The sequence below is a fragment of the Natrix helvetica genome (assembly GCF_964273705.1).
Source record: "Natrix helvetica genome assembly, chromosome: 2".
Lineage (NCBI taxonomy): Eukaryota > Metazoa > Chordata > Lepidosauria > Squamata > Natricidae > Natrix > Natrix helvetica.
The window spans coordinates 298,274,575-298,290,709 of record NC_138552.1 but is presented as its reverse complement, the minus strand read 5'-3'; the positions used below and the strand labels follow the sequence as shown (position 1 = coordinate 298,290,709).

General features: G+C 57.8%; 1 protein-coding gene across 1 annotated transcript; it reads left to right on the top strand.

Moving 5' to 3' along the window:
* The first annotated feature begins 3,621 nt into the window (after window positions 1-3,621).
* Window positions 3,622-15,110, top strand: SARM1 (sterile alpha and TIR motif containing 1). The gene is made up of 9 exons (XM_081945522.1): window positions 3,622-4,193; window positions 6,310-6,928; window positions 7,372-7,584; window positions 8,414-8,505; window positions 8,690-8,925; window positions 11,552-11,651; window positions 12,671-12,860; window positions 13,071-13,192; window positions 13,725-15,110. The coding sequence occupies exons 1-9, from the start codon at window positions 3,775-3,777 to the stop codon at window positions 13,852-13,854; spliced, it is 2,121 nt and encodes a 706-aa protein (XP_081801648.1). The 5' UTR covers window positions 3,622-3,774; the 3' UTR covers window positions 13,855-15,110.
* The last annotated feature ends 1,025 nt before the right edge of the window (window positions 15,111-16,135 follow it).

Sequence of the window (16,135 nt, the reverse complement as noted above, 5' to 3'; positions counted from 1 at the left end):
TGTCTGAACCATCCAAATCAACCCCCTCCCCCCTTAAAATTTGGTTTAAAAACCCCTGTAAAAAACTCTAAAGAAGTCTCTTCTTCGCATGCCACCTCTCCGGATCCCAAGATCCGTCATTAAGGAAGCATCTTGACATTTAACTATTTAACAAGCCTAAGGGTTTGGGGGGGCTGAAATCCAAATAACCAATCAATAGTATCTGTTACGCATGCATTATTAGTGGAAGGGCAAAGGGCTGAATGGACCAGTTGCTGTGAGGTTCTAATCTTGGCCCTTGGTTAGCTTTCCAAACGGGGGTCCTTATATCTGGGTACCAAAATAAAAGTATAATTCTGTATCACATCTTGTGTCCGGTGACTTTATCGGCTTCGACACCCAAGCAAGAGACCAGTTTTGGGGACAACAATTTAAAACAACCTGGAGGGCTAATTTTAGCCAATATATCGGTGTTGTTATTGTCTGCATGTCTGTAACTAGTACAGAGGCCTAATTCATATGTTGATTTTTATGCATTCATCTTATAGCCTATATATTTTGTTAGATTCAATTTTGCATGACTATAATGCAATAAAAAGATAAAGATAAAAGAAACAATGGTTGGAAACTAATCAAAGAGAGAAGCAACCTGGCATTAAGGATAAACTTCCTAGCAGGACAATTAACCAGTGGAACAGAAGGTGCCTCCAGAGGTTGGTGGGGGCTCCCACACTGGAAGTCTTTAAGAAGAGGCTGGACAGGCATTTGTCTGAAATGGTATAGAGTTGCCTGCCTGAGCAGGGGGTTGGACTAGAAGACCTCCAAGGTCCCTTTGAGATGCTATTTCTGTTTCTATTCTCAAAAGGCACATCAGAGTCAGGAAGCAGAAAAGTCTCTGCAGTGACCTTCAAGAGGAAGAAAACCGGGGTGTCCTCAGAGGTAGAATGTTTTGGGGTCCTTCAGTGTTGGCCCCCGAAAATCCCCGTTGAACTTTCCCTTTGATGTAACAGGTTTTCCGTCAGCAAACTCATCAGCATAAACACAATTTTGGGCTTAATTGTGGCCGCAAGTCGAGGACTGCCTGTTACTGCAATTCTGGTTTCTCTCCATTCAGGTCTGATTCCGGGAGACTCATCCCAACATTCTCCTATTTAACCTCCCGACTTTTGCCGTGCGCTGAACTCCCGCAAAAGTCGGGCCTTTAACCTGATCAACCCTCGTAATTGGGGTTATTTCTTCAAAAGGCCCATTTCCTGCTTTTGAATTTTGGCCGGTCCTTTAGAGCAGGGATGGAGCCCCTGTGGCCACTTTACGTCTGGCGCTGGGCTTCAGCTCCTGGAATTCCTGAGCCGGCATTCCCAGGTGGCTCAGGAATTCTGGGAATTGACGTCCGCCGGTTGTAAGATGGCCCCAGTGACTCATCCCTGCGCTACAGAATATTTTGGCCCGGTGTCCGTCTTGGCTGTGAGCTCCCAACAGTCGCTTCCTTCTTGTTATTCAGATGACGTCTCTCTGTGTTTGTTTTCTGTTTGCATCCAGACAATCCGTCCCTTTCAGGGTCTGGGGGCGGAGGGGGGGGGAGAGGCCTTCTTTGAATTGGTTTAATATATAACCGGAGGGGGGAGCGGGGAGGGTTCCTATGCGAACCGGTACCAGTTGGCTTGTGTGTGCGTGTGTGTGTTTTGTTAATGGCTGTGTGCATGCGTGAAGACCATTAAAAGCTAATAAACAAAATGGAAAAAAGGGTTCGGGGGGCGTGGCCAGCCTGGGTCACTGCCGGTTCTGTCACCAAGGCCAGATTGCCACTGCTGGTTCGGCCAAACTGGGAGCAACCCATCTCCGGGCAGGGGGGGTTCATTTCAACCAATCATATTCCTGCCTCGGTTGGGCTGGGAGTAACTGGACCAGCCCTTTGCCCTCCTGACCCCTTGGGCAGCAGCCTACCTTGCCCCAATTCCCCATTGGAGCCAACAGCCTTGAGGTTCCTTGGAGGCCTCCCACCTTAGTACTGACCAAGCTGACCCTCTGCTGGTGTGGGGGTGCTGGGGTGGTCTCACCTGCCTCCCCTCCCCTGGGGGCCTCTTGCAGGCCAGAGCGAGGTTATCTCCCCTTGTTTTCTTCTGCTATGGGATCAGACCCTTCAACCCAACCCCTTAAAAAGCAAAGCAGAACCCGAGTGAGCCCCCCGAAGAAACCCCCGTTCCCTCCCTGCCCCCCCCCCCATACATGCCAGGGCTCTGTGGTCGTCAGTGATCAGGCTGCCCCCCAGTGCCTGGGGAAAGCACCAGGGCTCGGTCAGGGCCTCCGTATCTCTAGGGGGAGGGAGGCTGCTCCCAGGGCCAGGACAGAGAGCCCCCCTCTGCTGATCCACCGGGGCGGGGGGGTGGGAGATGAGCAGGCTGAGGCAGGGCAAGGGAAGAGTCAAGCATACCATCCCTCTTGCCCCCCCACCCACCCCCAAGGGACCCAGGTTCAGCCCTCCTTGAATTCAGTTAACCCTTATCTACCTCCTACAGGTAGTCCTCGACTTACGACCACAATTGAGCCCAAAATTTTGGTTGCTCAGTGAGACATTCGTTAAGTAAGCTTTGTCCCATTTTGCAATCTTTTTTGCTGCACTCGTGAAGGGAATCAATGCAATTGTTTGTGAGGCCAAGAAAGGGGATCCCATGACTCTGGGACATGCGACCGTCATAAATACGAAGCAGTTGCCAAGCACCCAGATATTGATCACATGACCACAGCTACGTGAAAACCGGTTGCAAGTTACTTTTTTCAGTGACGCCACTCCAAACAGTCACTATACAAACTGTTGTAAGTCAAGGACTACCTGTACCTCAGAGACCACCGAGGACCCCACAGTTCAACCCTGAGCTGCCAATATTTTGGACCCTGCACTCGGGGTCCTCAGCCACCTAGAGGTCCAAACCAGGAGAATCTTTGCAGCTCCGGGTTGAAATGAAGGGTCCTGGGGGCTCTCTGAGCTTGGTGGTTTTCTTGCAGACGTTTTATGACCCAGCTAGGGAACATCATCATCATCACTGCTAGGAGAGGCAAAGCCCCCCCCCCCTTCTAGCACTGATGACGTTCCCTAGTTGGGTCATGAAACGCCTGCAAGAAAGCCACCAAGCTCAGAGGGCACAAGGGGCCCCACCGTCCTCCTCCTCCTCCTCCTCCTCCTCCTCCTCCTCCTCCTCCAGAAAACCAGGGAGCGCCTCATTTTCAGTTTAGCCTTAATCTTTTGTAATGGTAATGAGTGTTATATTTATAATTGTTAAATCCGTTTGGTACGTTGTAAGCCATTCAGAGTCGCCTCGAGATAAATTAATATAAATCAAATGAATGGGCGAATAAAACAAAGCAAATCGAGATACTCCTCCGCGCTGACTCCGATGGGGAAGGGCGAGGGGACGGAGGAGGGATGGGGGCGTCCGGTCTCCTTGCCCAATCAGCCGCCAGAGGGTCTGCCGGGCGAAGGGGGCGGTGGGGGGGGGGCTCTCTCTGCCTTTATTCCGCGCGAGCTCCTTCCCAGCCGAGGGTCGCGCGGCTAACCACCGGGGCGGGACTGCGGCGCGCTCTCGCCAGCGAGCACGCGCGGGGAAGGGCGGTGGGTGACGTCATGCGCGGGCTGCAAGGCGGCGGGATGGCATCGCGGACCCGGCGAGCATCCTCCGCAGCCACAGCCGAACGCAGGCAAAGGCCGGCGCCCGAAGCCCGGCTGCGCTCCCGGCATCCCTGCCGCAGCCCGCCCGGCCCGGAGCCCCCGCCGCCGCTGCCGCGAAGCCCCCGCTGCCCATGGTGCTGAGCCTGCTGCTGTCGGCCTACCAGCTGTGCCGCCTGGCCATGCCCGAGTCGGGGGCCGCGGCGGGCTGGTGGGCGGAGGGGCTGGACGGCGGCGACCTCCCGCCCGGGCTGGGTGCGGCCATCCAGGCGGCCCTGGAGCGGAGTCTGCCCGAGCTGCACCAGGCCGTCTCGGCGGCCAAGCAGGCGGCGGGACCTGGGGACCTGCAGGCGCGGCTGGGCGCCGTGCTGGCGCTGGTGGAGGAGGCCTGGGGGCTGCCGGCCGTGGGGCGCCAGGTGGCCAAGGGGCTCTGCGACGCGCTGCGCCTGGAGGGCGGCCTCGACCTCTTGCTCGATCTGCTGCGCGGCGCAGAGCCCGAGACCCGGAATCGCGCGGCGCAAGTGCTGGAGCAGGTGCTGGTGGCCGAGAACAGGTGAGCGCCCGCAAGCCCTGGGGGGGGGGGTTGGAGGGGGAACGCCTGGAGGAGCCCCGGACCCCGAAGAGGAGCCCAGCACACACACCCGCCGAGGCTCACGCTCTCCCCGGGGCCCTTTCGGGGTGGGGGGTGGGGGCCCTTCAGCGGGATGGCAGCTGGGGGGAGAGGTCCTGCCAGGACCCCTCTTTGTAAGGGCTGCCTTCTGCCTCTTTACCGGAGCAGATGGAGGAAGGGGCGTTTCTTCACAGAAGGGGAGACCCCAGGTGAATCCCTCTTTTGCTGGCTGTCTTTGGATGCAGGAAGCTTCTGCTTCTCTCTGCCCAGGAGAGCAACTAAGATGATTGGGCGGCTGAAGGGGAAGGGGAAAGGGGGGGGGCTCTATCTATTCTCCAAAGCTCCAGAAAGCAGGACAAGAAGCAAAGGAGAGAAAGTAACCAAGGAGAGAAGAAACCTGGAAGTAAGTACGAATTTCCTGCCAATTAACCAATGGAACAGCTTGCCACCAGAAGTTGGGGCTGCTCCATCAGTGGAGGTTTTAAAGAAGAGATTGGGGAACTATTTTACCAGGACGGCATAGAACAGAGTCTCCTGCTTGAGAAGGGAGTTGGACTGGAAGCCCCTGCAACTCTTATTATTCTGTCATTTCTTATGTCCAGACAGTTGAAGTCCAGCCAGCCTAAAATCCCCTCACGCCTCTCGGGGGGCTGAATAAGAAGGGGAGGGCAGAGCTGTGACTCATTCAGAGAGAGAGCAGGGCTCCTCCTTGTTCCTGGCATCCTCCCAGCCTCCTCCAGTGGGGGGAGGGGGACCCTTCAGGTGACTCAGCTGGGCAGGAGGAGGATGGGCCCAGGAGTGGGAAGTGGGGATGTCGTGATAAGAAGGGAAGAGCCAGAGTAATTTCCCCACACTCTGATTCCATGCGAGGAGGGGATTCTGAGGGTTGCAGGCCTCACATCTAGGCAGCTGCCCAAGCTGGGAGGACACATTCGGGAACTAGCGGTGTGTGTGAACATTGATGTGAAACTGCAGGTGGCTGCTTGGGAAGAAGAAGATGCAGAAGAGAAGATGCAGAGAGGGGGTCAAATGTGTCATCAGCTGAGAATCCTTATGTTGCCACAAACGATTCTATAACCCAGCACAACAACCCAGTAGGGCAGCCTCTCTCTTCATCTTCAACAGCGTGAAGATGTGTGGTCCACCTCCCAGAATTCCCCAACCATCAAGCTGCCTGGGGAATTCTGGGAGGCGAGTTCTATACATCTTCCAGCTGTTGAAGAGAGAGGCTGCCCTACTGGGTTGTTGTGCTGCTGACCTGGAGAGCGCAGCTGTTGCAAAGCGCAAGGAAGGGAGGTGGCGAATAAGAGCCCCCACTGGGCAGCCCCATCCTTGGCCGATCTGGCCCACCGCTCAGCTTGGAAAAGAGAAGACCAGGACAAGAGGCTTGGAAGGGACCTTGGAGGTCTTCTAGTCCAACCTCCTGCGCAGGCAGGAAGCCCTGTACCGTTCAGGACAAACGGCTGCCCCGTCTCTTCTTGAAAAACTCCAGTGTTGGAGCATTTGCAACTGCTGGAGGGAAGCCGTTCCACCGATTGTCCTATCAGGAAATTCCTCCTTAGTCCCAGGTTGCTTCTCTCTTTGATTAGTTTCTAGCCACTGTTTCTGGTCCTGCCTTCAGGGGCTTTGGGAGAATAGATTGACCCCCTTCCTCCTCCCTGGAGGAGCCTCTCAAATATTGGAAGATGCTCTCCTGTCTCCCCTAGTGGTCCTTCTCTTCCCTAGACCAGCCAGGCCCGGTTCCTGCCACCGTTCTTCCTATGTCTCAGCCTCCAGTCTCCTAAAATCCTCTTGGTTGCTCTTCTCTGCACTTTCTCCAGAGTCTCAACATCTGGGGAACCCTTAGCTCCCCTTTCTCCCCCTGGGCAGTTGGGCAGGGAGAATGCGGCTGCCTTGTATGGTCTCAAAACATATGAAAGTGGAGCCAAAGGCCTGGAGGTGGGAGGGTGGGGACCCCTCTGGGCTGCATGAGCCCCAGGCTGGTGCCCCTCCCCTCGTCCCCTGGGCCTTCTGTGGCTTCCTGGGACCACTGCTGACCTGCCCTCTGCTTGCCTGGCAGGAACCGGGTGGCTCGGATCGGCCTGGGGGTGGTGCTGAACCTGGCCAAGGAGCGGGAGAGCCTCCCTCTGGCCAGGAGCACCTCGGGCATCCTGGAGCACATGTTCAAGCACTCGGAAGAGACCTGCTTCCAGCTGATCGCCAACGGAGGCCTGGACGCCATTCTCTTCTGGTGCCGCTGGAATGACCCCGTGGTGCTTCGCCACTGCGCCGCCGCCTTAGCCAACTGTGCCATGTATGGCGGGCAGGCCAACCAGCGGCGGATGGTGGAGAAGAAGGCATCGGAGTGGCTCTTCCCGCTGGCCTTCTCCAAGGAGGACGATCTGGTCCAGTTCCAGGCCTGCCTGGCCATTGCCGTGCTGGCCACCAACAAGGAGATCGAGAAGGAGGTGGAGAACTCGGGCACGCTGGCCCTGGTGGAGCCCTTCATCGCCACCCTCGACCCGGGCCGCTTCACCCACAGCTGGCTGGGTAGCAGCGACAACAGCCAGGGCCGGACAGCGGACGACCTGCAGTGCCTGGTGCCCCTGCTGGACAGCTCCCGCCTGGAGGCCCAGTGCATCGCCGCCTTCTACCTCTGCGTGGAGGCTGCCATTAAAGGACAGCAGAAGAAGACCGAGGTCAGCCGGGGGGAGGGGGGGCTGGTGGGCCTTATGCTTCCCTCCAGGGCTCGGGGCAGGAGAAGCCACTGCCCCCCTCCCCACACCCAGTGCCGGGATTGGGTTGAAAGACCCAGTTCTGCAAGAGACACCCAGACCTCTGGGGCACAGGAGCCCTTGCCGGGCCAGCTCTAGAACGTGGGGGCCAGGGGAGGGCCAATCCTTCCGATGCCTTTGAGGAGGTTGCCCCAGAGTTTCCGCCTTGGAGATCCTGGGATGAGCCCAGCTGTGGGAGCCCCAGTCTGACTCAGCCCCAACGTAGCGCCCTTCCACTGCCCTAGTACCCAACCTCCTTGTGATGGAACGGCCCCCAGGAGGGAGATCCAGCCCACCAGGGTGGGTGCCGGTTGGGGCCCCTGGCACAGGCTGCCTTGTGAGAGCTGACGGTGCCCTTCTGTTGCCAGATCTTTGCAGAGATCGGGGCCATCCAGAGCCTGAAAAGGATCGTCTGCTACTCGGCCAATGGCACCACCTCCATGCTGGCCAAGCGGGCGCTGTGCACCATGGGTGAGGAAGTGCCCCGGCGTCTCCTGCCCACGGTGCCCAACTGGAAGACCCCCGAGGTGCAGAAGTGGCTGCAGCAGATTGGCTTTGTCAAGTACTGCCCACGCTTCCTGGTATAAGTTCCGGAGGGGGCAGACCCACGGAGCCGGTAGGGTGTGGAGGGGGAGCCCTACCCATGGGCAAAGGTCTGTTGGCCAGCCACTCAAGAGGGGGCTCCCAGCTCTGGCTCATGCCGTGGCCATGTAGCAAGTGGAATGTGGGGAGGGGGGCGAAGGAGGCTGATCCGTGGGGTGATGATGAGGGAGACATGAGAGGGTTTATGGGGGTCCTTATCTGGGGTTGCTCCCTGAGGTTGGTGGCTTTCTGGACGTACCTTTGTTTGTTTGCCACCTGGGCTAATTACAGGGGTTGCCATATAAACAGAAGCAGCATGGAAGGGAGGGGGGAGGAAGAGAGAGAAAGGAAGGAAATAGGAACTGAATAGAGAAGTAATGAAGAAAGAAAAGAGGGAGGGTGGGAGAGGAAGAACAGAAGGAGGGAGGTGATAGAAGGAGGGATGGAGAGGGGTGACATAGAAATTGAATCAAGAAATAATGGAAGGGAGGAAAGAAGGAAAATAGAAGGAAGGAGTCTATAAAGATTCTCAGTCATTCTAGTCATGCGTGTCCCAAAGGGGCTTTTTCAGGAGGCCACTGGACTTCCTGCTTTCCATTCCCCCCCCATCCAGTCAGAGCTGAAGAAGCTTCTGGGATGAGAAGCAAAACAACTTCAAAGAAGGAAGTCCAGTTGCTTCCTGGAAAAGCACCTTTAGGAGGAGGGAGGGAGGGAGGGAGGGAGGGAGGGAGGGAGGGAGGGGAAAAAGAAAGGGAGGGAGAGAAAGACTTTGCACTGGACAGTCCAGTCCAAAGGCCGAGATTCCCCTGGAACCTTCTGCCTCTGCAGGAGCACCAGGTGGACGGAGACCTGCTCCTGAGGCTGTCCGAGGAAGACCTGCTGACCGACCTGGCCATGAGCTCCAGCATCACCCGCAAGCGGTAGGAAGGCGGGACTAGCGCTCTCTGTCTCCTGCTGATTGGCTCAAAGTCACCCAGCCACCTTTCATGCCTAAGGCGGGACTAGAACTCCCGGTCTCCTGGTTTCTAGTCTGGTGCCTGGACCAGGCCAAGCTGCCCCTTCCTACCAGCCGAGCCCACTCCCCTTGTTCCCCTTGTCCCCCAGGTTCTTTCGGGAGCTGACGGAGCTCAAGACCTATGCCAATTACTCCACCTGCGACCGCAGCAATCTAGCTGACTGGCTGGCTGGTGTTGACCCCAAATTCCGCCAGTACACCTACAACCTGGTCACCTGCGGCATCGACCGGAACTTCCTCCACCGCGTCACGGAGCAGCAGCTGCAGGACGACTGCCGCATCGGCCTGAGTTTCCACCGCGTCCGAATCCTCTCTGCTGCCCGGGGTAAGCGGGGAGGGAGAGAGACCCTCACAGCTCCGGTTATCCAGGGCCTGGAATAGCAGTGAAGCCACACGCCACTGGCCCAGCTCCTCTCTGTGTGGGGGGAGGGAGGGGGGGCTCTCCCAAGACATGCATGACTCCAAAGGGCGAGTGGGGTGGGGGGGCAAGCCAAGCAGCAGCCGGGACCACCAGGCTCCCTGGATTTGCAGGCCTGGCTGGCTCTGAAGCCCACCGACCACTTCCCTGAGCCTCACCTGCAGGGGGAGGGAGGGAGGGAGGGAGGGAGGAGCCTGGGGCGGAGTCTTTGAATCCAGCCTGTTCCCTGCAGGAGGACTCCTAATGAGCCCCCCCTCCCCTGCCTCCGTTCTTATTCGAGGCCGGACTCTGTTCCCAGGGGGCAGCTGGTCTCTCCAGCTCAAGGTCCAGCTGAAGATTTCTTGCCCCAAAGGGGCTTTTTCCCCCAAGAGGCAACTGGACTTTCTGGTTTCTCTTTGAAGACCCTTTGCTTCTCCTCCCAGAAGCTTCTAAAGCAGGGCTGTCCAAACTTGGGAACCAGCCAGGCATTTGTGGACTTCAACTCCCAGAATTCCCATGCTGGGAATTTCTCAGCCAGCAAAGTTTGGAAACTAAAACTGGGCCCGGATGAGACCCTGGTGTCCTAAAGAGGGTGCGACTTCCCTCTTCAACGGAGCTGAAGAAGCGTCTGTCAACCCTGAAGCTGAGCTGGCCGGGGTCTTCTTGGACGCTTCCGTGTTGCCACACTGGCTCTGAGGGACAGGGATGGGGGGGGGGGAATTTAGATAGCTGGCATTTTGTAGCCAAAACAACATACTGTCCCTTGGGAAGCAAGGACGTTCTCACACCTGGTCAGAGGAAGTGGAGCGATGTCACCAGGCAACCAGGCAGTGCTGGGATCGGACCACGTGACCCCAATTGTTTTGAGAAAGTGACAAACTTTTACTTTTAATTAGGTGAAAACCACGGGGACCTTAAGAGTCGGTTTTCACCATATGATATAATCCAATAAATGTGTCCTTGGAGGAATCGACCTGCCTCGGAGTCTTCCTTGTGGTGGATCTGTTGCATGGAACCCTGAGAAGGGAAACGTCTTCAAAGGGGGAAAAAACAACAACAACGAAGTCCAGTTGCCTGTTGGAAAAGCACCTCTGGGACAACCGGGATCGGGGTGGTGGAGAATCCCCATAGATCTCCCTCGTGGGTCTTTGGGGGAGATGAAGCTGGGTGTCTGTGTGTGTGTGTGTGTGTGTGTCTGGCTAACCCAGCGGTTCTCAAATAGTGGGGCGCGCCCCCCTGGGGGGGCGCGAGGCTCCGTAAAGGGGGGCGCGAAGGCTCCCTTTCCATCTGGGTGCAATGGCGGCGGCGTGGGCGAGGCATAATATATCCCGGCTTGAAGTGGCAGCGCTGGGGACTGCTCAGAGACTCATCAGAGCCGCGGGCTGGATCTGTGCAAGAAGCCTGCTCGGGCGGGGGTGGGAGGGAGGGAAGCATGGCTGTCCCAGGCTTCCCTCCCTCCCTCCCCCAGCCCAAGCAGACTTTTTGCACAGCTCCAGCCCGCGGCTCTGATGAGTCTCTGAGCAGTCCCCAGCGCTGCCACTTCAAGCCAGGATATATTCTGCCATGCCCTCGGCGGCGTCTTTATGCAGGTAGCTCGCCTCCCCCCCAGCAGCTCCACCGCCAGCATTCCGTCTGGAAGCGGAAGCGCAACAGCCGCTGTTGGGGAAGGGACAAAGGGGCGGCGGTCGCCCGATCTTGCCACCCCCACCCCTTCGCCCCTGGTAACGGCGACTGTTGTGCTGCTGCTTCCAGCTGGGATGCTGGAGGAGCTGCTGGCAGGGAGGGAGGGAAGAAAGGGAGGAGGGAGTAAGGATAGACAAGCAAGAGGGAAAGAGGAAAGAAGGCAAGCAGGCAGGAAGGAGGCAGAAGGAAGGAGGGAAGAATGGAACTGGAAGGGAGGCAGGGAAGGAGGGAGGGAGAAAGGAAGGATAGGAGGATAGGGAAAGAGGAAAGAAGGCAGGCAGGCAGGGGGAAAGAGGAAGGAGGGAACTGGAAGGGAGGCAGGAAGGAAGGGAAGGAGGAAGGGAGGGTGGAAGGAAGGATAGACAAGCAAGAGAGAAAGAGGAAAGAAGGCAAGCAGGCAGGAAGGAGGCAGAAGGAAGGAGGGAAGAATGGAACTGGAAGGGAGGCAGGGAAGGAGTCAGGGAGAAAGGAAGGATAGGAGGATAGGGAAAGAGGAAAGAAGGCAGGCAGGCAGGGGGAAAGAGGAAGGAGGGAACTGGAAGGGAGGCAGGAAGGAAGGGAAGGAGGAAGGGAGGGTGGAAGGAAGGATAGACAAGTAAGAGGGAAAGAGGAAAGAAAGCATGTGACTACGGTGGGAGTCGAGGAAAGACTGGTGTGCTATCTTATGCAGAGGTGTACTTATAACAATTTTATAGACAAATTAGACTATTTACAGTCGCGCGGGGGGGGGGGCGCGAAATGTTTTCTTCTTCCTAGGGGGGGCATGACAGAAAATAATTGAGAAGCACTGGGCTAACCCAACGTGCCTTTCGGGGGTGGGGGCGGAAGGGCCCAATCCAGCTGTTCCTGCTGCTTTCCTTCTTCCATCCAGAGATGCTTCACTCCCCTCTGCCCTGCAACAGCCGGTCTGCCTTGGAGGGAACGGATGTCTTCATCAGCTACCGGCGGCGTACCGGATCTCAGCTGGCCAGGTATTGGGCGGGGAGGGGGCTGCCTGGGGCGGGGCCCTGGATCGTTCTGAAAGGGAGGTCAGCCCCAGCCTGAATGGTCTGGGGGCGGGGTGAGGGCGCCCCAGAGAGGAGCTGGAGATTCCAAGCAACAGGCATGGTTGCCCCAGGTGTTCAGGTGGGAACCTGGCTCCCTTCTTCCTTCCTGGAAGGCTCCCCCCTCCTCAAAAGAAACACAGAGCACCCACCCCCACCCCGAGGGGAAGGCACAATTCCTTGCAGGCCTCTGGCCCTCTGTGGGTTTGTTTTCAAGCCACTGTCTTTGTGGAAACCCCTCTAGAAGGTGGGGCTGGATCTCATGAAGGAGAACCTTTGGAGCCCAGGGTTGAAATGAGGGCTCCTTGGGGGTCTCTGAGCTTGGTGCCTTTCTTAAAGACGTTTCGTTACCAAACTAGGTGACCTTCTCAGGACTACATTTGGAATCCTGCATCCAGTTTTGGTCACCATTCTGGAAAGAGTTCAGAGAAGAGCAACCAAGAGGATAAACTATATGAAGAACGGTGGTGGGAATTGCATATCTATAGGGAAAAGGAGGACTAGGGGGGACATGACAGCAGCCTTCCAATATTTGAGGGTCTGTCACAAGAGGGGAGGGGTCAGCCTGTTCCCCAAAGCCCCTGAAGGCAGGATAAGAATCAATGGATGGAAGCCAATCAAGGAGAGAAGCAACCTGGAACTAAGGAGGAATTTCCTGACAGGGAGGCCAATTAGCCAGGGGAACAGCTGCCCTCTAGACGTTGCGGGCGCCTTTAAGAAAAGCTTGGCCGACACCTGTCTGGAATGGTTTAGAGTCTCCTGCTTGAGCAGGAGGTTGGACTAGAGGACCTCCAAAGTCCCTTCCAACTCTGTGATTCTGTGAGACGTCTGCAAGAAAACCACCCAGCTGAGAGAACACCAGGAGTGGCCTCTGCCCAGGGAAAAGCAGAGCAGAGGGTCTCCCTAAAACCCCTCCCCCTGGCTGTTCCCCCCTCTCCCCCCGGCAGCCTCCTGAAGGTCCACCTCCAGCTGCACGGGTTCACCGTCTTCCTAGACGTGGAGAAATTGGAGGCTGGGAAATTTGAGGACAAGCTGACCCAGAGTGTGATGAGTGCCCGGAATTTCGTGCTGGTCCTCTCCGCCCAGGCCCTGGACCGCTGCATGGGGGACAACGGCTGCAAAGACTGGGTGCACAAGGTGAGGGGGGGGGAGGGAGGGGGCAAGCGGCCCCAAAGACCGCTGTCCGGATGCAGGTCATTTTGAGGGGGGGGGGTTACTGGGGCCCATCCCAACGCCCTTCAAGGGGGGCAAGAGGGGGGGCAAGAGGGGGCTCGGGGGTCTGGAAGGGGGGGCGGAGGGGGCTCGGGGTGTGTGTCCAGGAGGTGCTTGAGGAGGCTGCCCTTGCAGGAAATAGCCACCGCCCTGACCTGCAGGAAAAACGTCATCCCAGTCACCGACCACTTCGACTGGCCGGACCCGGAGGAGCTCCCGGGGGACATGAGGGCCATCCTGAAATTCAACGGCATCAAGTGAGGAGGGGGCCGAAGGGGGGCCAGAGGGGGGCAGGGGGCCCTGGGCTGAGCTGGCACTGGAGCGATGGAGGGCAGGGCAGCCCCCCCCTGAAAGGAGCCTCAGCAGGCCCCCCTGCCCAGGCAGTCCTCGACTTATGACCACAATTGAGGCCAAGGTTTCTGTGGCTACGTGAGAGGGTCGTTACGGGAGTTTCGCCCGACAGCTTTTTGCCACGGTTGTTAAGGGAATCACCGCCAGTTTTAAGTTAGTCACACGGTTGTTAAGTGAATCCGGCTTCCCCATTGAGTTTGCCTGCCAGAAGGTCGCAAAAAGGGATCAGGCAACCCTGGGACGCTGCAACCGTCATACAAGTGAGTCAATTACCAAGTGGCCGGATTTTGATTTGGAGACCATGGGGAGGCTGCAACGGTCGTAAGTGTGAAAAATGGTCATAACTCACGTTTTCCAAAGCCGTTGTGACTTTGAACAGTCACTGAACGAACCGTTGGAAGTCGAGGGCTCAGCTGAGTCTCCCCCCCCCCCTTGCAGGTGGTCCCACGAGTACCAGGAGGCCACCATTGAGAAGCTGATCCGCTTTCTGCAGAGACCCTCCTCCCAGGACTCCTCCGGCGGCTCCAACAACAGCCTGGATTGCGGGGGGGCCCTGGAGCAGAGCTAGGACGGACGGACGGACGGATGGGGGGGGCTGTCTGGCCTGCCTTCCTCTGCCCCCCCCCCCCCAAGCTGCCTTGGGATCAGCTCTTGCATCGCTCCCTCCAAGAGGCCTCCAGAGCAGAGGCTGAAGTGAGCGAGGGGACCCCCAAAAGACCCCCCAGCCCCTCCCCCCCCGACTGGGCTTCCAAGCGATCCTTTTGGGCCCAGAAGGCAATTCTGCTTCCTCCGGGGCCCTCCGGGGCCCTCAACACTGGACCTCCCCAGGGGGCTCTGGGGCTGGGGGACAGCGGCAATCGTCCCAACATTGGGGGCCTTGTGAAGCTTTTGGGCCCCTTCCTCTGTGGGATTCTCCCTCCTCCAGGTCACGCTTGTCCCAAAGGCGCTTCCCCCCACCCACCCCCCAAAGGGAACTGCACTTTCTTGGTTTTTGCCTTGAAAATGTTTCGCTTCTCATCCAAGAAGCTTCTTCAGTTCTTCACAGTTCCTCCCTCCTTCACATATCCATCTCCCTCCCTACCTCCTCTCTTCCTTTCTTTCTTCCTCCCTCCTTTTTTCACTCTTCCCCTCAGCCTCTTAGAGTTTTTAAAGGAAAAAAACGCCAGGAAGTCCAATTACCTTTTGGAAAAAGCATCTTTGGAATCAGCCCCCTCCTGCAGGAGGTCCTACCCCAGCCCCCCCCTGCCAGATTGTCCCCCCCCCAGTGCTGCCTTGCCTCCCTTTGCAAGGGCTCCCCACTGCTCAGGACCCCCCAGCCCCCCAAGAGGTCAGACATCCCCTCCTGAAGCCCCCCACGGGTTGAGTCCTGTTCTGGGGAGGGGTCCCTTCCTCTGGAAGCAGCCCAATGGGGCCCAGCCAGGGGGATGGCTGGTGCTGCCCCTCTTGGCCTAACCAGACCCTGGAGGGGGGGCACGTGGGGCCCCTGAAGTGGAGGCCGAGGCTTCCGTGAGACACCTCTGTGGCTGGTGGGCAGTTGGTGGGCCTGCAGATGGAAGGAGGAAGGACGGCCTCACCCCTCCCCGCTATGCCTCCCCCCTCCCTCCCCCAGCAGCCCCCTGTGATCCCCCCAACTGAGAGCAGGGTTGGTAGCCCCCAGAGAGGACTGAGACAGCCCCCTGTTCCTTTGGTGAAGGTGCCCTGGGGTGGTCTCTGTACCACGGAGTGAAAAGCCCCCCACCCAATTCCTGCTGCTTTGGCTCAAGGAAAGGCTCGAGGGGTCACCAGGGAGGGGAAAGCTGAACCCTCAGAGCCCCTGATGCCCCCCACCCAATGACATCGCTGCCTTGCCTTCTGCGTCTGCCCGTCTGCCTTCTCCGATCCCCCCAGGGAGGCAGAGACCCCCCTGGAAATGGGCCTCACAGCCTCTGGAAGTGCCAGGGAAGGCTGGCACAGAGACTAGTCTTCGAGCAGGGTGGGGCTTGCCCAGGATGGCTGGGTGCAGGGGGGAGTGGGCTGCTCTGATCTCTTCCTTATACAGTGGAGAAAAAAAGCTTCCATAAAACTTGCAAAAGGGAACTCTTGCCAATGGTCGGTCTGCTCATTTCCCAGCCTCAGCCTTCTGGGCCTGGGGGGCGTGGGCTGGGGGGCAGCTCCAGAGCGACTGGGCTCTCTTCCTCTTTCCACCCTCTGGGGCAAAGGATACTGGGCTACTCCCCAGTATCTGCACCGCTGATCCCGGTGCCCCCATTGGGGGAACAGGAGCCCCCCAAATTCAATGTATTCAGGATACAAACCAGGAAATGGGCTTCCCAGCCCCAGATGGGAAGCTGCTCCCCGAAGGTTCCTCTTCCATGCCCAGCGGGGGGTGGGTGGGGGGAGGACAGGGCCGCCGGAAGTCGCCTTCTTCTTGCTTTGACAGCTGAGACGGAGATTCTGGCACTTCAGTCGCCAGGCTAGAAAGCGCCACAAGGACCCCCTGCTGCTCCCAGGCTAGTTGGGGGTTTTTCTTGTAGACGTTTCATTGCCAAACTAGGCAACCCCATCAGTGCTATTAGGGGGAAGTATTTGCTCTCTCACACACACCCCGCCACCCACTGCCAGTAGCTTTAATGACATTCCCTAGTTGGGTCATGAAACGTCTGCAGGAAACCCACCAACCTCAGGGAGTACCCAGAACCCCCCATTTCAACCCCGGGCTAGGAAGATCCTCCTCCATTGGAAACCAGAAGACCTGAGTTCGAGTCGTGCCTCAGACCCAAAGCCACGTTTGAACCAGCCGTCCTCTCAGCTCTAGGAAAAGCAAAGCCTTGCCAAGAAATTGGAGCAGCTGCTCCCCCATTCACCAAACC